This window comes from Aedes albopictus, chromosome 3, assembly GCF_035046485.1.
Source record: "Aedes albopictus strain Foshan chromosome 3, AalbF5, whole genome shotgun sequence".
Lineage (NCBI taxonomy): Eukaryota > Metazoa > Arthropoda > Insecta > Diptera > Culicidae > Aedes > Aedes albopictus.
In genome coordinates this window covers 22,349,859-22,372,967 of record NC_085138.1, presented here as the reverse complement: position 1 = coordinate 22,372,967, position 23,109 = coordinate 22,349,859, and the positions used below count along the sequence as shown (strand labels likewise).

At 40.1% G+C, this 23,109-nt stretch overlaps 1 protein-coding gene across 1 annotated transcript; it reads right to left on the bottom strand.

Annotated features, from left to right (window-relative positions):
* Positions 1-272: 272 nt before the first annotated feature.
* LOC115254094 (pro-resilin) lies at positions 273-7,672 on the bottom strand. Its single transcript, XM_029865045.2, has 2 exons — positions 7,532-7,672; positions 273-1,655 (listed from the first exon to the last, which is right to left on the bottom strand). Exons 1-2 carry the CDS (start codon positions 7,547-7,549, stop codon positions 1,032-1,034), a joined length of 642 nt encoding a protein of 213 aa, XP_029720905.1. The 5' UTR covers positions 7,550-7,672; the 3' UTR covers positions 273-1,031.
* Between the last annotated feature and the right edge of the window lie 15,437 nt (positions 7,673-23,109).

The window sequence follows — 23,109 nt, the reverse complement described above, 5'->3', positions numbered from 1 at the left end:
GGCCTTCTGATAACTGATACGAATTACGACTATTAGGACGAATTAGGAATTAGGCGCTGGTAAACATTCAGCACAAAGGTGACCCGTAATTCATGGTGTGATGAGGCTACATTTTGTGTTATGCCATATACAGGCAACGTGAATGTTATAACAAACACAGATCGAGACATTTTTTTCATGGTTGTGAAGTGTTCACTGAAAATTGCGTCACAGTAGTTTAGTTACATCGAAGAATGTTGTGATATTATGAAGAATGAACCAAAGCAAACAAATTTTAACGGTGACAAATTTTTCGATTTTTTTTATTATTTTTTTGTTTTTTATGTTTTCTCGGTTACGTTTTCACTTCTCGGTACAAAAACAACTATAACAAGTAACTAGATAAAAGAGAGATAAAAACATGTTTTTTTTCAAGTATGTACAAAACAAATGAATAACAAAAGTTGTTCTCGTTGTAATATGTCTGTCTCTCTCGTCCTGTAACAAACGGTGCTATAGCCAGGGTGTTTCACGTGTTGCTGAGAATGCATTTGCCGGCTTAGGATGTTGTTCCGGGGTTCGTTACTGTTACTGAATCGGGGTGCTGATGTTGTTGATTCTCGTCGTTTCACTTGGACAATCGGCTACAGCATCGGTTGTTGCTTTTTTTTTTTCTATGTCGGAGCAGTCCGACGGTTGTCCAACTCCCGAAGGTGGAAGGGTGGTCTCGTATGGAGAGGAGAGACCATAAGGGGGGAGGACACTCGCCAGAGGACACTCCGCTCGCTCAGACCCGTTTGAAAGTATAGGTGATAGTGTTGTTGAATGTGCGTGTTTTTGTTCTTTGTAATGGTGGTGGCGTGTTCTAAGTCTTGTTTCTGACAATTTTGTTCGCTATGTTCGTTGGATTTATTCGCATGATCCTTGGTACGTTGGCCGGTTCGGATATCCAATTGTGGGCTCTTTCTGCAGACGGTCTGAAGGGTTGCGCGACTTCAGGAGCCCGGTGAAGGGCTTGAAGGGCTTTTTTTGGATTTTTTTGGTTTCAGTCCTTAGAATGGAGCTCCGTAGCTGCCGGATGGGCGAGATGGAGCACCGTACGAGCCGGATGGAGCCGATGGGTACGAGCCGCCCGAAGGAGCTCCATACGAACCGGATGGCACGGAGGAGGAAGCCGTCTGCAGGTATTGGGCAACCTGGATGGCTTGCCGCACTCCTTCCAGATCGATTCCAACGACGCGGCCAGAAGATCCGCCATGTGGGGCTCCGTACGATCCACTTGGTGGTCCATAGGATCCGCTTGGTGGTCCGTACGATCCGCTTGGGGCGCTTCCTCCGAAGCCACCCGACGACGAGCTTTGGCTTTCCTCGCGGAGCAGGATCTGTCGGATCTCGTTCAGCAGCTGCTGGTCGACGTTCAGACCTTCGGAGGTTTGGCCACCGACTGGAACGTTCTGGAGGCTACCGCCGCCGCCACCACCACTGGAGAAGCTTCCGGCGCTGCTGAAGCTGCCAACATAGCCGGAAGATCCGCCGCTGGAATAGCCGCCGCCGCTGGAGTAACCGCCACCGCCACCACCGCCTCCGTGAGAGTATCCACCCGACGAGGGCCGGTTGTAGTTGTAACCGGATGGCGGTTCAGCCACGGCAACCGCAGCCAGCGCAAAGGCCAAAAACTGAAAGATGAGAGGGGAGAAATAGAACGGGTTACGATGAGTTATGGCGACGTAATAGGTTTACTGATTCTAGATGGTTCGGCTGGATGTCTTTGCTGTCGGTAGGGTTTTTATCTAATTCCCGTCTGGATATGCACCGACCGATAATGATCGGATTTATTTTTGCTCTTCGCTTAATGCTTCATGACCAATTTGGTATCAATTGCTAGTTTATTAATTAGCTTTCTTGTAATTTAAAAATATTGTGAAAGAACTACAATTTCCTTAACTCGTAAACGATTTTGTATACATCTGACAGTGCTGCCACTCGCGCGCCAGAACAGCCGAACCTCGCCGAATGGGTTGGTTGTAGAGGCTACGGTGGGAATACTCGACACGCACTCAGATGTAATTTTCACATAATATCGACACTAGGTATTCCAATAGAAGTTTCTAGCCGACGATGTTTCGCGATAAGCCCATCGACAACCGATGAAAAGAAAGGCTTCACTGGAAGATAACTGCTCAACAGCGGCGAAAATGGAATATCAACAAGACATATCAGTGTCGAGTCTGTTTGTGTGCAATTCGTACGGGAGATTGGTTTGGCAAAACGAAAGATGGTGAAAACATATTCGTTGGCGAATGCCAATCGCATCATATCGCGAATGTTGACTATTGATAGCAAGCTTAACTGACACTGACCCTCTTCTTTGCTTATGGGTCAAATGGATCCGGATTCATGGATATCGGCGAATGGCAGCTCTTCATGCACCCTGAATCAAATTGAACAAGGAACAACAGCCGGAATGCGTGTTCATGATTCTACCAAGAACAGAGTATAAAAGTGAAAGTAGCGCAAAGCCAACCAGTTCGATATATAGTAGAATGGAATACATTAAGGTACCGCAAAAAGTGTAGGTGCACCAGTGAATTGCAATCGCTCACGTAGTGCCCTAGTGGACAATAGGGCTGTAAAATAGGTTAAGCGATTAAGAATAAAAAAAATGAGTCTTGGACGTTGACTACTGTATAAATATTGGTTCATTCCCTGGTAAATAAAAAAACGAAAAATACCAGATAGTATTCCAAGCCAAAATCTGCGAATTGTAATTCTTGGAGGTTTTTTTTTGGTAGAAACGCTGTAGACGTTTCCTAAGTTCACTTGATAACTTACTTGTATTGAGATTAAATAAATCTCTGGGAAACGTTTTTGAGAATATCTGGATTTATTAGGGCATTTGAAAGGACTTTGAACCGTCACAACTACAATGCAGTAATTTTGAGCATTTTATCAGGCATTAACTAAGTGAGAGCTTTCTTTGCCAATTGATTGCATCCCAAGTACATTCCGACATTATTTTACGTCCGTTTCAATCACCGACATTAGTTTAACGTCCATTTCAATCACCTCTAAACCTTTCATAATTTTCTAAATAAACACATGTAATGCTAAGTAACATTCGAAAGGACAACAAAGGCCTACCAGTGATAGCTCCTGATATCATTATTTCTTATGTTAGATGGCAGCACTGTTCAAATAGAATCATATATTGCTGAATATATACATATGACTGTATGCCATATAAAAGACTCTTCAGCATAATTTAAGTACACGTCAAACTTTGTTTCATGTTGCATAGAATGGAACGTAGTTTTTCTTCAAATCTGGCAACACTTCTGAACTGTAGATAAAATTCTGAATTTACAATTCATAGCAATTGGGACGGTGTCCACGTTCATTGTAGTTTAAAGTAACGTAACACAAAATCAGCAAGTCATCTAGATTTACCTTGAGTTCTTCAAAATTATTTCTGCATCTGGCAACACTGCATAACATTAAAAATCGATCAACACGATTTTGAGTTAATATATCGAATTCGATTGTTCAGTTAAGATTATGTAGAAGTCAAGTGACATCTTTGGCGCCATTTTCGAATACAGAAACTTTTGACGTCATTTAATAACACATAACTTTTGTAGTAGCTGGCAACACTGGTCATCTTCTTCTTCTTAATGGCACGACATCCCCACTGGGACTTGGCCTGCCTCACTTCAACTTAGTGTTCTTTGAGCATTTCCACAGTTATTAATTGAAGGGCTTTCTTTGCCTGCCATTGCATGAATTTGTACATTGTGAGGCAAGTACAATGATACTCTATGCCCAGGGAGTCGAGCAAATTTTTCCGACCTGAACGGGAATCGAACCCGCCGTCTCCGGATTGGCGATCCATAGCCCTAACCACTAGGCTAACTGGAGACCCCAAGCACTGGTCATGTAGATTCAAATATAGCTTAATCTCACTGATCCGGTGTGAGATAGGCCATTCGAATGTTCGACAATGTTATAGTACACCTCAAGTGCGGTACATTGTTTCACGTTTGGATACAAAAAATATATTATTGCAGGAAGCACTGGTCGTCATACAGATTCAAATATAGCTCAATATCTCTGATATGGTGTGAGATAGACAATTCGAATTTTCTATAATGTTATATGTATTGCACCTCAAGTGTAGTTCATTGTTACACATTACGACACAAAAAAATGTGTTATTGCTGGCAACATTGGTCATGCAGATTTACTTGCCCGACTCGATTATCCAGATGATTCCAAAAAAAAACCGGATAATTGAAATTTACGGATAATCGAGCCATACTTTTTTCTTTTATTTATTGTTGATTTTCTTCAATCAAAAAACTGTTCAATAAACAAGATAAGTAGCGTGATGTTATACATACGTGACCCGATTTTGTCAGCCCCTTTCCGGAACACATTTTTGCTCCCCTCAGACATTTAAACAGATATTCATACTTTTTATTCCTCTATGTTCTGCCTTTCAGCAGTAGTTTGATGATGAACTTAAATAAATTGGTCAATATTTGACCGTTAGACAATGAGAGCAAAAAGTTCGTCGCAAAATGGGGCTGACAAATTCGGGTCCGTACTGTAGTGCTTAAATTCAACGGCTGATAAATTGTTTATAAATTTTTTTTGTTGTTTTTGAAGTTTCCTCTATCTTTTGACATGTTGCCATCTCAAATTGTGCAAAACAAAGCAAACATTTTTTTGATCCCCGGATAATCGAGCCATTTTTGCCAGATAATTGAATCGCGGATGTTCGAGCTCTCGGATAATCGAGTCCAACAAAGTTATAGTATATTGTTTCATATTGTGACACTAAAAATCTGTTATTTTTGGCAGATAACATAAGAGCATCCCAAATTTCCCAGAAGAGAATAGGAGACATCCCGGAAATACTGCAGAAAGCCCCGGAAAGAATACAGGGACGAAGCACTGGATAAATTAGCAAAAAAATCATGATAGAAGAATACGTAAAGGTTTATCGGAAAGTTTTAGGATTCAAGAAAAAAAATTAAAGAATCAGGACTCTGGAGAATCCCCAGAAGAATAATGAAAAATCTCTGATCTTTGCGGGAATCCTGAAATGAATTCCCGGAGAGTGTTTGGGATGAATCTTTGGAGAAATTTCGGAAATAATGCTTGAAAAATATTTCTGCTTGAATCACGGAAATCCCTTGGTAGCACAAAAGAAGCAATCCATTGAGGAACCCTAAAAAAATCCTGGTGGATTCCCGAAAAAAAAATCAAGATTTCTCAAGAGAGGAATTCTTGAAATAATCTATGGAGGAATCGCAAAAATAATCTATCCCTGAAAAATTGGATGATTTCAAGGAAAATCATTAAAGAAATTCTGGGAAGAATCCTCTGCAGGAATGCTGAGAGAGTTCTAGATAATGCTCTGGAAATATCCCAAGCTATCCCAGGAGTAATCAATGAAAGAATTCTGAAAATAATCCCTGGAAGATTACCTGAGGAATCCTTGAAATAAGAAAAAAAAATCAAAATCATGGATTGAATTTCAGAAAAAAAAATCAATCAAGTTTATCTGGAGAAGATCATGGATAAATCTCAGGAAGAATCCTGGGCAGAACTTCGTTGAGAAACTTTACAGAGAGAATGGTAATGAAGGTAATTAGACCCTCAAACGAATATTGAGGAATTTTTGGAAGGAAATATTAAAAACATCTGAAGTATAACCATAGATGACTTCCTTTAGGAACTATGGAAAAAATGTGAAATAATCGCGGTTCTCTGCAAAAAAAAATCCTCTCAGTTTAAAACTGTGGAAGTGCTCATAAAACACTAAACGAAAAGCAGGATTTGTACAAATGGATATGTTACGCCAAGAAGAAGAAAAATGACATCCTGAAGAATCCCGTAAGGAATCCATGGAAACATCACTGACAAAATCTCTGTACATAAATTTTAAGAGAAATCCCTGCAGGAGCCTCTGCAGAATAAACAATATTATGGAGCATATCCGTAAATTACGAGAAGATCATGGATACGTTCAAAAAAAAAGTGGGACGACCATGCAAATATTATGGAGGTCCTATAAAAAAGTGTGACAATTTGTGATACAATTAATAGACGTCCTCCTGTCAGACATGTCAGTTGAGCAGACTAATCTGACTATTGAGTGGTTTAAATATTTTAAAATGTTCTTTAAAATCATGTATGAATCAGATTGAGCAACATAACTACGAAAACCCTACCATAAACCTTTCATGAGACTGAACAGGCTTATGGTAGAGAAGGTCTTGAAGATTTGATTACGAGAAACTCCTTAAAGCTTATTCGTTTTCCCAGGACATTTTCTAGATTAAATGGCTTTATAGTTATCTTCTTCGTGAACTCTTTAAGACTACAAGAGACAAACAAGATTGTTTATGAAGTTCTTGATAAAGATAGGTCTTAAGTATCATTTTGATAGTAGATGTTTTCAGAACCGTAATAAAACCAGATCCCTTTTGTTTTGGGTTTGTGATAGGAATTAGCACTTCTTCTATTAAATTCGTCTAAAAAATGTTACTTGGAGTTTGTTAATTTTAGTAGAAAACGTTATACATCTTGTTACTTTAATCCGAGACTGCAGAGTGTTGACATTTATTTTCTGCATATTTCAATCTGTTCAGACCTGATAACACATGCTCTTGGACAAGAAGAGTAAAACAAATTTCTGGAGATATCTACAAGAGTGTCTTAAAACTGTTCTCAAGTTCAAATGTTTTTGTGTGAAACAAAGCTTTGTGTGCAATTTCTCTAGAACATTTAGAGGGCACTTCCAAACCACAAATTATCGAAGAACAATTACGCTTGTCTGGGATTACGATAAAACCAATAAGAATATGCGTTGCTATGACAAAGCTATCATAAATAATAACTTGTTTTTTTATGGATTGTTACTTGGGATTTGTGTTGGTATGGTAGGTACGAGAATACTCTTTATCCAAGGAATCATCCGGAAATGAATCCTGGGTTTGGTCTTGCTGGATGTCCACATGATTACCCCTGCGCCAACCAGTTAAAATAGGTAGGGTCTAAATTCTTCGTTTAGACTTAATCTTTGGTTTAACTGCACATGAATTTTCACTTCACAAACTTATGAAGCATAGCTTCAGTTTTTTTTTTAATGATTTCAGAAACGCTAACAACTTCAAAGTAAGGCATTCCTTCTTCCTTCACATTTTTGGTGCACATAAAGAACCATTTTCACTTCAATTTTCAGTCAAAGTATCTGTTCATCTTAATACTTTCACTAGATGGCATTCTGCACGGCTATGTTTAACAATGTTTGCCGTTACTATTATCCCAACTACTTTAACCATCAAGTCCATACTGACAACGTTCGATTAGTTCACTGAAATCACTAATTCATAAGTAGCTGCCCATCAACAGTCTACTTCAGATCTTCACCAACGCCTCTCTGGGCGCAAAGTCCTTCCAACCGAACCAATCCTTATTCACACGTTTGTCCTTCTTCTTCTCCTTTTCTTGCACTAGTTACAGATATATCCTTGATCGAACTTACCACGGCAAAGGTGTTCATTATACTTAAAATACAGGGTAAGAGAATTTAGATGTTTACTGAGACGAGTGTTGTGACCGAGTGTGCCTTCCCTCGGCCAAATTGCGGTCTTTATACCAACCAAAGCAACCAGCCTACTACCATCATCCGACCAACCCGGCCACGAAATGATAGTTTCAGTTTTTTTTTGTGCGCCGCTCCATCATCCTCCCGAACCCAACGAAACTACTAGGTACTAGGTAGGTATAGGGGGTACTACTAGGGGTACTCTCCCGAGGAGCCACCACAGCTCTCCGCGCACGCGCGCTCACTCCGGTAAGGTTTTTCTTCTTTCTCCGCGCGCGCGGGCACCACATACAATCCACAACAAACACCGTACAATTCGTCTTGTGTCTTGCGTGGTGCCCACAACCAGCAACCAGCACCTCCGACCCCCCGAAACGATGAAGACGACGACGGTGACGATGGAGACGAAACCGCAGAAGCCGTTGTTGGAGAAGGTACACCAACCAACCAACCAACCACCAAACCAACTTACCTACCTTCGACTTAGTATAAGATCTCCCAGTGCGCATCTTTCTCTCGGGTGTCTTCTGGCGATGGCGAAGGCGAAGGCGAAGATGATGACTATGGTGATGGTCTCGGGGTGGCGCTTTGGGGTGGGATTCCTCCGCCAGAAAGTGAAGGTACACCACGCCAACAACAGTCAGTCGGTTGGTACCTACCTATGATCGGTCGATTGGTCGATAGGTTCTTCAGTAGTTACGCTTGTGGGATATCTCGAAAGTCGAGAGGGTACCCCGGTGCGATCATCACCGGCGTTGCCGCCGCGCCGTTGTCATCTGTTGGCAGTTTAGCGGAGGCTCTCTGTTGGGGTAGGTAGGTAGGTACCGTTAAGCTGGGACAAATTGGTCGCTTCTTAAGGCTTTTTACGGCATCACCAACATCGGCAGCCATGTTGGATATGAGCCACAAAATTTCAAAGTGATAATTCTCTGCCATCAAAGCGAATATTCGTATGAAAAATTATCATCATATATGTACCTATGCTCACCCGCAGTGATTGCGATGATACTTTTTCTGGTGCGTTACTGCAGAATTGATAGTTTTTTATCACTTCAAAAATGCGAGGCGAACAATCATTGAAAAGCAAAAAGTCAATGATTCGTTTGAAAACTTAGTGATGCAGTAAGACACCTTAACAACTTTCAACCACATCTGACCGCAGAAGATCAAATAATTCTGAAGGAGTTTGTAGATCTCTCATGGTCTTAGCAGAGTTTTGGTTCAATTAGTGTTCAATTCAAAACACAGATTGTAATTGACAACCCGACTGTTTGAGAATTAGACTATATTGTGTGACCTGTAGATTTGCGTATCGAGTGAGTTTGTGTCATTGTAATTAACATGTTTAATGTTAATTTGTGCCAATATTATTGAATTATTTAGGCGCTTAAGAAGTTAATAATGGAGGAAAATGTGCCTCTTGGGCGGGCTCTGATAGGCCCTTAACCCGTTAACGCCCAAGGTGTCTCAGAATTTAAATCTTTAAATGGAATCTATGAAAATGGAAGTCTATGGCGTAGTTCCAAAAAGTTGGTCATTGTAGGTCCTAATTTTCTGATAATTCTCTCAAGTTCTATTTCAGCACAACTTCTACGCTATCGTTATATTCTGATCCGTATAGATATAATACAGCTCTAAACAAGTGAGAGAGATAATAACCACTCAAAAAGAATAGAAAAAAGGACTTATAAACTGGGACAGAAATCTTACCCGATAAACACCTAAAAGTATGCATGGCCCTTGTAATTTCATGTAGTTTCAACTGCAGTGTTCAACATTTCTCAAATTTAATTTTCTGAAACAAATCAAATAAAGAGTGCTCACTATGCGTAACATAACTAAACTTTAAAATACTGTAGAAGATAGATTTAAGTCCAACAATCATTGTTAATAATGTAATTGAGTTTTTCAATCGGTACCCCAGAAATTCTCTTTACGTACTCACCATATGTAAAATCTTCAGAAATAGTGCATGTTCTAAAAAGAAAATCGTGTTAAGTACTATTCCTTTTAATTCCACTAAGAATTTGTATCCTTTGACAGATCCGTATTTGGACCTCAACTATAAAGTCTATATCTTTGAAAGAATACAAGTTGGAATTCCTGCAGCAATCCTAGCAGGAACCTCTAAATCTAAAGGAATCCTTTACGGAATTCCAGCAGGGATCTTTGAAGGAACTCCAGCAGTAATCCCTAAAGAAGGAATGCTGACTAAAACACTTACAAAAACCGCTCAAGATTTTCCAAAACAATCCCGGTAGAAATTCCTGAAGGAATCCCGGAAGGATTTACTGAAGGAATTCTGAGAGGCATATCTGGTAGAATTCTGAGGAATCTCAGCTGAAAGCTTGGTAGGAATCCCTGAAATAATCACAGAAGAAATCCCGGGAGAAATTGCTGTATTAATCCCGAGAGGAATGCCTGAAAAACTCCCGAGAAGCCAGCAAGGATCATGGCTCGTAGAAAGAATTCCACTTGGATTCTCTGAATATATTTCGACAGAACACTTTGAAAGTTTACTAGGTTGAATCTGTGAAGTAATTCCAGCAGAAATCCATGAAAGAATGCTGGCTAAAATTTCTAAAAAAAAACCTTTCAGGATTTTCTAAAGCAATTCTGGCAGAAATTCCTGAATTTATTGTTGAAGGCATCCCGTAAAGAATACCTGATGGAAACCTTAGAAGGATCATGACAGGAATGCCGGTTGGATGCTGAGCAGGAATTCCTGTAAGAATCAAATGTCTCTATGATCTAGGATTGCCTTGAAAGTTTCTATAATTTAGACAAATCAATCAATCAATCAATAGCATTGCCTGGAATCCCTTAACCCTTTGAAGCCGGAATTTTTCCAAGCGTTCTTCTGGAGTTTTTTCTACGTTTTTCTGTAGTTTTGGTATTCAATAGTATAAAAACGGTAGACTATTATGCGGAATATTTTTTCTGGACATCCTAGGTCATCCAAACTATTCTTGAGTTTAGATCCTTAAGTCTATGGCTGTAACGGTAACTTCTTTCATTATACAAAGCTGCAATTTGTAATATATCATGTCCAGTAAGTCTTCTGAAAATTCAATAGACAGTAACAGATCATTCGGGATATCCTAGATCATCCAAACTGTTGTTGAGTCTAGATCTTAAAGTCTATGCGTGTAACGGTAACTGATTTCATTATACAAAGCTGCGATTTATAATCTATCATGTCCAGTAAGTTTTCTGAAAGGTAAATCGACAAGTTTATGGAAAACCGCCTTCATGATACCCATTCATAAAACCGGAACACTGAGTCATGTTGAAAACTACCGTGGTATATCGATTCTTTGCTGCCTCGGTAAAGTTTTTGAATCTCTAGTGCACGATATTGTGATCAATGCGGCTAAACCGCTAGTCTCGGAGTTCCAGCATGGATTTGTACCTCATCGCTCTACTACGACAAATCTACTATGCTACACTTCCGTACTATTCAACGAAATGGAACGTCGAATGCAGGTTGACTCAATCTACATAGACTTTTCAAAGGCGTTCGACACTGTTCCTCACAGGTACGCCGTTGAAAAACTCAAACATATTGGTTTTCCTGGTTGGTTTACTGAATGGCTGTTGTCGTACCTTTCTGACCGCAAAGCTTTCGTTAAAGTGAATTCTGCACGCTCGAATTCCTTTGACATTCCTTCTGGCGTTCCGCAAGGTAGTGTCCTAGGTCCCCTAATCTTCGTGCTATTCATCAACGATTTGTGCACTCGGATCTCCTCAGGAAAGCTGCTGTTCGCTGACGACATGAAAATGTTCCGAGTCATTGCCACAGTTCTAGATTGCCTTGCACTGCAAATTGACATAAACGAGCTGCTGTGTTGGTGCCAAGAAAACGGCATGAGCGTAAATATTAAGAAATGCAAGGTCATAACGTTTAGTCGTAAATGCAACTCAGTAATCCACCAGTACAAGATGGGATCCATGCAGTTAGAACGTGTGCAGTCAATTCGTGATCTGGGTGTGACCATCGACAGCCAACTTCGTTTCAACGATCACGTGTCCGTAACAACTGCGAAAGCATTCTCCATTCTTGGATTTATACGCCGTAATGCAGCGCACTTTACCGATCCATACACACTCAAGTCACTTTTTTGTGCCCTGGTGCGTAGCATCCTGGAATATGCAGCCCCGATTTGGAATCCGTACCACGCTTCGCAGATAATCCGCATCGAACGTGTCCAGAGACGCTTTATACGCTTTGCGCTTCGCAATCTACCGTGGAACGATCCTGAACGTCTTCCGGACTACCCAGCACGTTGCCGTTTAATTGATCTTGAACTGCTCTCCGATCGTCGAAAAAAGTTACAGCAGCTAGTCGTGTTCGATATTTTGGAGAACAATATTGACAGTCCAGATCTTCTGCTGCAACTCTCGTTAAATGCACCGATGCGTCAATTACGTCACAACGATTTCTTTATTGTACCTGGGCATAGAACAGACTACGGCCACAATAATCCCTTGAGCCCCTGCATACGGGTATTCAACGAAGTTAGCAGCTTATTTGAATTTGGTATGACAAAGCAAAATTTTAGGAATAAGTTATCAAATTAGATTAAGTATCAGTCTGTACGATTTATATCGAAGACAAAGTAATAACAATATCAAATCAGTCGGGATATCTTAGGTCATCCAAACTGTTCTTGAGTTTAGATCCTAAAGTCTGCGGGTGTAACGGTAACTGATTTCATTATACAAAGCTGCGATTTGTAATCTATCATGTCCAGCAAGTCTTTTGAAAGGTAAATAAACAATATCATATCAGTCGGGATATCCTAGGTCATCCAAACTGTTCTTGAGCTTAGATCCAAAAGTCTGCGGGTGTAACGGTAACTGATTTCATTATACAAAGCTACGATTTGTAATCAATCATGCCCAGTATGTCTTCTGGAAGGTAAATAGACAGTATCAGATCAGTCGGGATATCCTAGGTCATTCAAACTGTTCTTGAGTTTAAATCCATAAGTCTGCGGGTGTAACGGTAACTTTTTTCATTATGCAAATCTACGATTTGTAATCTATCATGTCCAGTAAGTCTTCTGAAAATTCAATAGACAGTATCACATCATTCGGGATATCCTAGGTCATCCAAACTATTCTTGAGTTTAGATCCACAAGTCTACGGGTGTAACGGTAACTGATTTCATTATACCAAGCTGCGATTTGTTATCTATCGTGTCCAGTAACTCTTCTGAAAGGTATATAGACAATATCAGATCAGTCGGGATATCCTAGGTCATCCAAACTGTTCTTGAGTTTAGATCCTAAAGTTTATGAGTGTAACGGTAACTTCTTACATTAAAAGTTATGATTTGTAATCTATCATGTCCAACAAGTCTTCTGAACGTTACAGTTGTTGTTTTCATCAACTAAGCTTCATAACAGTAAGGAGCCCATAATATCCCAAAAATATACAACAACGCGTATTGTTCCTCAAACTGCTTTGGCAAGTACAGTGGATTATGTAACACCTTAACGTAGTGGCAAAAGTTATTATCACAAGTGTAGACCTGAAGCTATGGTCTCCGGAGTAGTGATGTTGATCTGGAATATCTCAAAACTATCATTACAGATTACAGTCTAAAGTTCATTGTGAAACTAACTACTGTTACTATCAAGAGCTAAACTTTAGGATAGTTTGGACGACCCTCAATGTTCCAAAGGTTCATAAAAATATATAGTAGACTTTAGGTTGGTCCAGTCATCGCTATTGATTATGAAACGCTACTCAGTATGTCAGAAATAGCTGATGTTACGAGTGTTGACCTGAAGTTCTGATCTCACTGATAGTTTGGCTGACCTGGAACATTCCCATAGTGTCTCTAAATGACATTTCAGATTTCAAGAGCTGCATGGGTCTCAGCAGATCCTATGCTATTATTTATGGTGAAAACACAAAGCTTTTCTTGTAGATTTGAAGGGCTTCATTATAGAGCAGTCTGGACAACCGTGAATGTCCCAAAGGGTTATAATAAAAAAGTAGACTTCATATTGCTCCAGTAACTGCGGTTGATTATGCAGCGTTACTCAGTATAACAGATATGGATACTGTTACGAGTGTAGACCTGAAGTCCTGAACTCCAAGGAAGTTTGGCTAACCTGGAATATCCCTGTAGTGTCTCTAAATGCCATTTCAGATTTCAAGGGCTTTGCGAATCCCAGCAGGTTATGCAATACTATTATTTATGGCGAAAACACATAAAGTTATTCTTGTAAATTTGCAGGACTTCAATATAGAACAGTTTGGACAAACCTGAATGTCCCAAAGGTTTATAATAAAAAATGGACTTCAGATTGGTCCAGTAACTGCGGATGACTATGTAGCGTTTCTCAGTATAACAGATATGGATACTGTTACGAGTGTAGACCTGAAGTCCTGAACTCCAAAGTAGTTTGGCCGACCTGGAATATCCCTGTAGTGTCTCTGAATGACATCTGAGATTTCAAGAGCTTCGCGGACCCCAGTAGATTATACAATACTATTATTTATGCTGAAAACACATAAAGTTATTCTTGTAGATTTGAAAGACTTTATTATAGAACAGTTTGGACGACCCTAGATGTCTCAGAGGTTCATAATAGACTTCAGATTGCTGCAGTAACTGTGATTGATTATGTAGCGTTTCTCAGTTTAACAGATATGGATACTGTTACGAGTGTAGACCTGAAGTCCTGAACTCCAAGGTAGTTTGGCTGACCTGGAATATCCCTATAGCGTCTATAAATGACATTGTAAATGTCAAGAGCTTCACGGATCCCAGTATCTTATGCAATGCTATTAATTGTGGCGGAAATACATAAAATTATTCTTGTAGATTTGAAGCACTTCACTACAGGACAGTTTGGAACACCTAGAACACAGAGAACAGACATTTAAGCTCGAGCAAAAATACGTCGAAATCGTGTGTACAGGATTTAAGTGTACCTCAACGCCACCAACGGAGACTGCCCCACTTATAAAGTAGATCTGACCTCGCGATGGCAGTGTTCATCGTTAAAATACACTAGCCCACAAAATGACACGAGCGCCAAACGGCCAAAAACGGCGAGCACTGGAAACAAAAATGACAACACAACAATGTAAGTGATGGAACGCTAGCGCCACGCAACGGGGACATAACCACATACTTTGATATGACCGTTACAAAGTTTTACACAAGGCAGAAAGCAAAGATAGACGTCTGTTCTCTGTGCCTAGAACATCCCAGAATATAAAACAGCTTTTGATATTCTTGATGAAGGCTAAAAGGATACATATAAACGAGACCCACATCCAAGTTTAGCTTTTAGAACAACTGGTATGTCAATTATTTCATTTTTTTCAAATTTCATGGTGTTCAGGATGTTCTTGGTTATCATTAAAGTCCCAAATACAAATATCCCAATTTTTCCCTAATAGAGGACTCAATTTGCAACAAATTTGCCGAAGACAGTATTCTGTTTTATCGAATTGGTGAATTTATACAGCCGTTTCTATGTTGGGGTCATATATGACCCGTCCGGCTCCAAAGGGTTAAGGAATCACATCAGGAGTCCTGGAAGAAATTTTTGAAGAAATCCCTGAAGGAATGCAGAAAAGAATAACTTAAAGAATCCTTTCAGGATTCTCTAAAGCAACCTCTGTAAAAATCTCTGAAGAGAACTCCGGGGCAGTATCTGAAGGAATCCTGGGAGGAAACCAGGAAAGATTCTCGAAAGGAATACCTGAAGAAATCCCAGAAAGAATTTCTGAAGGTATGTCGCAAAAAGCATCTCTCTAGCCTCTACATACTGTCTTCTCTGTCCTCTATCATACTTACTTACCGATCAGGCTAAGGACGGGGTGGCCTCTGCTGTACATAGTAGCCGCCTCCATTCCACTCGGTCCATGGCTGTTTGTCTCCAGTTCCGCACTCTGCGTAGGGTCCGCAGATCGTCCTCCACTTGGTCGACCCACCTAGCTCGCTGCGCTCCACGTCTTCTTGTACCGGTCGGATGACTCTCGAGAACCATTTTAGTCGGGTTGCTATCCGACATCCTGATGACGTGACCCGCCCACCGTAGCCTCCCGATTTTCGCAGTATGGACGATGATTGGTTCTCTCAGCAGCTGATGCAGCTCGTGGTTCATTCGCCTTCTCCAAGTCCCGTCTTCCATCTGCACTCCGCCGTAAATGGTACGCAACACCTTCCGTTCGAAAACTCCAAGAGCGCGTTGGTCCTCTGCACGTAGGGTCCATGTTTCGTGCCCAGTCCATAGAGGACGACCGGTCTAATCAGCGTTTTGTTAACTTCGGGTTACGGCGAACTTTATTCGATCGTAGAGTTCTGCGGAGTCCAAAGAAGAACGATTTCCTGCCACAATGCGCCTCTGAATTTCTCTGCTGGTGTCGTTGTCGGCGGTCACCAGTGAGCCCAAGTACACGAATTCTTCAACCGCCTCGATTTCATCACCGTCGATATGAATTCGGGGTAGCGGGCGCGGTGATTCCTCCCTGGAGCCCTTTGTCATTATGTACTTTGTCTTCGACACATTAATGACTAATCCGATTCGCCTGGCTTCACTCTCTTGTACACAGTTGCAAACACCAATTTTGCAGAGTTATTGTCTGGTATTCCTTTCCCACCGTATCTTTCCTACCGTATCCCACCGTGTCCACTGCTCAGGTGGTCCGCAAAGTACACAAATTGACTGGATTTCGTTAAATCGTACCCCGGATCGTCGTAGGCATGTGAGTCCGTCACCATGTCACAGTCCCCAAAGAGATTCAAACGAACTAAAATGCTCGCCCGAAATTCTTTTGCACAACGTCCAGCTTCCCAGAAAAGCCGTTCTCGTCCATGATTTTCCATAACTCCGTGCGGTCGATACTGTCGTATGCCTTGAAGCCGGTGATGCGTCTTAAGCGTTTGTCGTACGGTACCTAAATTTAGAACCTAAAACTCCATTAACATACGCCATCTTGAATTTTGAGCCGCCATCCACCATCTTGGATATTATGGTCGCCATTTTTGGACTCGAGACATCTTTTTTTGTCTTTATTAAAGAGGCTTTCAGCCAGACGCTGGTTCACCTCTCCTCAGACATCTTCCTCAAACCAAATATACCCATATTGTATGGTTTTAGAGAAAAAAAAACACCATTAAATATACGCCATCTTGAATTTAGAGTTGCCATCTTGGATTTTGGACCACCATATTGGATATCCTGGTCGCCATTTTTGGACTCCGGACATCTTCCCCAAACTAAAATATACATATATTGCATGGTTTTAGGGCCTAAAACTCCATTAAAAATACGCCATCTTGAATTTAGAACTGCCATCTTGTATTTTTGACCAGCATCTTGGATGTTTTGCTCGCCATTGCTGGGATCATCTTCATACAAAATATACCCATATGGTATTAGGGCCTAAAACTCCGTTAAACATACGCCATCTTGAATTTTGAACCGCCATCTTGGATATTCTGGTCAGCCTTTTTGGACTCCAGACTTCTTCCCCATACTAAATATATCTATATTGCATGGTGTCACAGCCTAAAACACCACTTAACAGCCAACATCTTGAATATTAAGCTGCCATCTTGAATTTTTGGCGGATATCATGGAATTTCTGGTCTCCCGTGTGGATTTCCGCACAAAATTCGTCAACCATGCCGCATGCCGCATGATGGGGCTTGGTTTAGTTTTATATATGGCCAGTTCTACCGGTGCTGGTCCGGACCACTGAAATGGCCATAACTCCGGAACGCCTTGACCGATCCGGACTTTTTTAAATAGCAAACAATGCGGTAAAATTACGGTTTGATTCGAGCTATAATCCAAAAAATCGGTTAATAGGAAGTGCCTTAGAAGTGAGTGAACTTATTTTGCGTACAGACATACATACATACTCACATACATAAACACAAACAGACATCATCTCTATTCATCGAGCTGAGTTGATTGATATATGTGACTCGACTCTCCGAGCCTTCTATCGAAAATTCGTTTTTGAGTGAACATGTAGCCTTTCAGTACACTTTGCTGTACGAGAAAGGCAAACATAGGCAGGAATTCACGTCTGCAATAAATTCTGGACGAATTATTGTAGGAATCTTTTGATGGATTAATTTTTAGATAATATCTAGTAAAATTTTCAGAAAGGGTTTCTGGGAGATGTTCCTGCTGAAGTACTTCGAATTATTCCAAATTGAATTATTGGAACAATTTCTAGTAGAATTCTTGAAGGAATATATGAAGAAATACTCGAAGAAACCTTTAAAGGAACACTTGCAGAAATACCTAAAAGGATCTCTGTTGAGAATCCTTTGGGAATCCCTGGAGGAATCCTCGAAAAAAGCACTGGAACAATAATTGGAGGATCCTCTAAAGATGTCCCAGGAGAAATTCCCGGAGGAATGTTTGGTGAACATAATTTCTTTAGATAACTTTTCTGGAGCTTTGAATTATTTATAAACTTAAAGTCGGCTCGAATTAGAAAAAAAACTGTCGGCCAGGGGGGGGGGGCACGGCCCCGCTCTGGCCCTTTTGGATACGCCCATGCTTCCAGGCAGCCTTTGAAAAATCTCGCCATCAAGTTATGGGACATTTCTCAAAAACAAAAAATCCATCTTTAATTGTTCGAGGAGTCTTAAGGAATCCTCCTTACCAAATTTCTCCTGGTATAACATCGAGAATTCTTACAGAGGTTCCATCAAGGAACTTTTTTAAGATTCTATAAAAAATTCTCCAAGGATTCCTAGTGGAATTTTGTAAGGGATTCGTTGGAGACTATTCTTTTTAGGGATTCCTTTAGGATTTCATCCACAGCTTCTATAGGCAAGTTATTTCAACAAGAGCTTCTATTCGGCTTTCTCTGAGAATACCACTCAAGAATAGTTTTGGGAATGCTTCAAGGATTTCATCAGAATTTTATTCTAAAATTATTACAAAGGATGAATTTTAATTATGAATTCATTCAATTGTGTATTATCCCATCTTAGCCTTGAAAGGAATAAAACTAATCCATGATTTTTTTAAGTATCATATATGGCTACGACCATGTGTGATATTTTTCTCAAAAAGCGAAATTCTTAACATTTTATTTGTGGCGGAAAATTGAGAATTTCTTGCTTTATTGTAAAGTTATGACTTTCTAAATTGTGTGTGTATTTTTCTAGAAACTGCCCCTTAATACTATTTGTTAACACCAGCAACCCAGTGGTAGCATCGGAGCAGTCCATGGCAACCAAGCGACAGTTAGCAACCAAACAAGCAACTGTGAAAATTAAATCCTCTGTTCATTCCATTACTAGCTCTCGTACAGAACACACTAAATAAGTTTAAATAAAGATTGTTTGAAATATAACACTATTTTTTATTGTTTTTAGTTACGCAAATGATTTGTATTATTTTCTATAAAGTATATCGTCTCAAGATGCCAATCATGGAAGAAAGCTATTATTTACCTACAAAGCGGTGACGTTCGAAAAATATTTTAAGCCACCTTTCTCCTCCCCCCCTTCACTTTTTCCTTGCTACGACTATGCCAAATCTTTTCAAGGTGGCTTACAGGGGTGAAATAGTAAGAATATTTTTTTATAACTGAGAAATAAGTATCTACTATGGATTATGTGTACTGATTTGAGAACTCAGTTTCTCTGTCCCTTGTAAACTCATATCACTGGCTACGCCTATGTGTGATATTTTTCTCGATAATGCAAGATTCTTCTTCTTCTTCTTCTTTATGGCTCTACGTCCCCACTGGGACTTGGCATGCCTCGCTTCAGCTTAGTGTTCTTTGAGCATTTCCACAGTTATTAATTGAAGGGCTTTCTTTGCCTGCCATTGCATGAATTTGTATATTATGAGGCAAGTACAATGATACACTATGCCCAGGGAGTCAAGAAAATGTTCCCGACCGGAACGGTAATCGAACCCGCCGTCTCCGGATTGGCGATCCATAGCCTTAACCACTAGGCTAACTGGAGACCCCATAATGCAAGATTATTAGCTTCTAATTTGTGCAACAAAATTGATTTTTTGTTACTTTATAGTCAAGTTATGATTATTTGAAATTTTTGGACAATTTTCGAAGAAATGCCTCTTATTACTGTTTTTTCCTAGCTCCGCCCATGATTTTTCCTTGGAAGTACCTAACCGTGGAAGAAAATCATGATTTGCTTGCAAAATGGCGCTGATAAATTTTCATATGTTGCACGAAGCCTTAGGGGCCGTCCATATACCACATGGACAGAAAAATCGTGATTTTTTACCCCCTCCCCCTTCTTCGTGGACAAGCGTGGACTTTTCACCGACCCCTACCCCCTCCCCTAATGTCCACGTGAACTTCAGAAAAAAAACAATATTCCTTTTTTTTTATTTTCAAAAAAACTGATTTTTCAATTCGTTTTAATTTTTTTTTCAGAATAGGATGCATTAAACAAAATATATTTCTTAATTTTATATATTACGAATATCATCGTATTTCAAATTATCTACACTGGCTACCACGGCTCTCTGAATGTTCAACCCATGATTGTCCCATATTTTTAGATGACTTTTATGCTTTTGTATTATGAAAAATATCAAAAATTATGTTTTTTTAAATCGTTGCAAAAAATGATTACAGCAACATTTCGAAAGTGCATAGTGTAGTTTCAAAACTCACCCATAGTGATATGATTTTGACTTTAAAGTGCCATAATAGTTATTTATGTAACGAGTTGCAAAAAGCTGATTTTTTCAGCAAGAGTCGTACATTTATCCAACGAGGCTTGCTGAGGTGGATAAATACGAAGAGTGCTGAAAAATTAGATTTTGCAACGAGTTTCATACGATTTTATGCAATATTTTTTTCATAAATATTATGCAACTAATGTTTATTATGCAAATAATTTTAGTTGCATAATGAACCGGTACTAATAAGTAGGTCATTATGATACTGCAATGAGTAGTATAAAATAGAAAAGAAAAAGAAATTGCAAAGTTTCTTTATTTGGAAGTATTAACAGATAAGTATTTCAAAACTTTGAAGTAGTATTAAAAAGTGATAAACCTCTAAAAATTCATTTATAATTTTATCGTAAATTCTGATAGAAACTCCATCACTGTGACGATCTACGCTTCATTTTGAAACTCCAGAATTTTGTTTAGTATTTTTTACTAAAAAGTTCGAAATCCTGATAATATTTCAAGAAATTTTGCTATATAAATTTAGAAATGTGCATGAAATGTTATGATTTCATCCTTTGAGTATCCGTCGCCAACTAAAAACAAGTAATTAAATAAAAATTATATAATAGATAAACTTTTATGAATAAGAATCACATCAGACGACAGAATTTATTTCGCTGATGATTTTTTTTTCTCTTAAATCAATATTGTCCACGTGGACATTTGACAAACCCCCACCCTCCTCTTCGTGGACAAGCGTGGACTTTTCTCAAACCCCCTCCCCCCTCTAAGTTGTCCACGTGGTATATGGACGGCCCCTTAGGCCTTTACGCCTTCTTGTACCAACCGGATGGTTAGCAAACACAAACTTTGCAGGGTTATTCCCTTACTTCCCTTCCGAAGGAAGAACTCACATTTTGCGAGTTTGTCGGGAGTGGGATTCGATCCCAGGTCCTCGACGTGATATTCAAGTGTTCTAACCATCACACCAGGTCCGCTCCTGCAGGGTTCTGGTCCGGCATTATTGCAACATGCACTGCCCACCCTATCCGTCCAGCGTTAGCCACTTTCTGGATGTTGGGTTCACCGCAGAATGCAGCGAGCACGTGGTTCATCCGTTGCCGGCGCATATTTCTCAGGGTGAGGCTGATACAGTCTCATTTGATCAATTATTCAGGATTTTTGAGTAATAACTATAAATCTTTGAGAGAAAGCTCAATTTTGATAAAACGTTTGTCTATGCTGATCAGTTTGGCCCCGGTTCACGGTATTCAAGTATTTCTCCACCATCAACCAGCGCAGCGATATGACCAGCTGAGTTGCAAAGTCCTCCAACAACGGTCAACCGTCCATCCTGAAGAGGGCTATGGAATGGGTTTTTTTTTTGGACATCCCCGCGTTCGCCCTGAGGGAACAACTGTATAGGCACCAAAAGCAACCATCGCAACACATTGCACGCAACGCAACGGGTAATAAATTGTCGATAAGTATAGACGTGAGCGGACATCGTCGCCTCGCCGCCATCATACATCGCAGTCACCACAATCTCCCACGCTGGTCTCTTCGTGGTCGTGGACGATCGTCACTTACCTACATATCAGTCGGATTAATAGGCAAGAGGTCACAGCCAGCTGGAGTCAGATAGCCAACAAAAACGGCACCAGTATTTTTAATTTGCCGAAAAAAAACGCAAGAATGACCCATCATGACAAACATGAGGCAATAAACAGCAATAAGCCATGCGCGTTATGCAAGGACGTTGCCGAAGACGCGACAGTGCAGTCCCCAATCACAACCGGCTGATCAAACCTGATGTGTGCAGTTAAACTCAAGTTGGCATGTTGGCTTGGCATATACCTAGTGGCGGTTCATCAGTGATTTGCTGTTTGACAAGTGTTTATGTGATTAAGGTTTTATTGTTGTCATTTTGTGTGCCGACGCAAAGAAAAAGGTAGCGTCTTCACAAACCGGTGCAATGCGGCGATGTATCATTGGATTTGCGCAAACGGCATGAAATGTCCATGTGATTCCATTATATTATCCATGACCGTTCGCCGCTTCACGACTTTGATTCGATGCATGCCGGTTAAACGCGAAATTTTATGTTCATGATAAGAATGTAACTAGATCCTCGGCTTTTAAAACTTTGAGGTTTCTTTATTTCTCTTTTCTTTCTTCTTATTTTTCTCCTTTATCTTGTTCTTTTAGTTCTTCTTCATAATTATCTTATTCTTACTTCTATAGTTCTTCATTATAATTACTTAATTTTCTTCACATCCAGTCAAGTACAGTTTTCACATGAAGTCAAGAAAATTTCTCAAGCAGAACGGGAATTTAGCTCACCGTCTCCAGAGTGGCGATCCAAAGTCGTAACCACTAGGCTACGAGGAGACCCTTTTCTGGAGGCTTCTTCGTCCTCCTACTTACCATTTTCAACTATTTTTTTATTTGTTTTAATAACATCTGCAGCTATTGATTCAAGAACGGTTACATCGTGAGTGGAATAGGGTATTTTGGTCAATATTGGTACCATAAATAAACCTCAACTTCCAGCTCTAATCTGGTTTTTTACTAGAGAACTTTCACCGGAAGACAAAGGCCCACGATTTTCGACAACTGTATGCAATGGAGTAGCACTGTATTGTATAGCCACAACTGTAAAGGAATAGCTACATATTCAGCATGACCATGCTGAGGGTGACGGGTTCAATTTCTGGTCGGTCCAGGAACTTTTCGTAATGGAAATTTGCTTGACTTCATTGAACATAGAGTATCTTCGCGCCTGCCACACGATATGCACATGCATAATGGTTATTGGCAAAGGATGCTGTGCGAATAGAACACTATAGAAG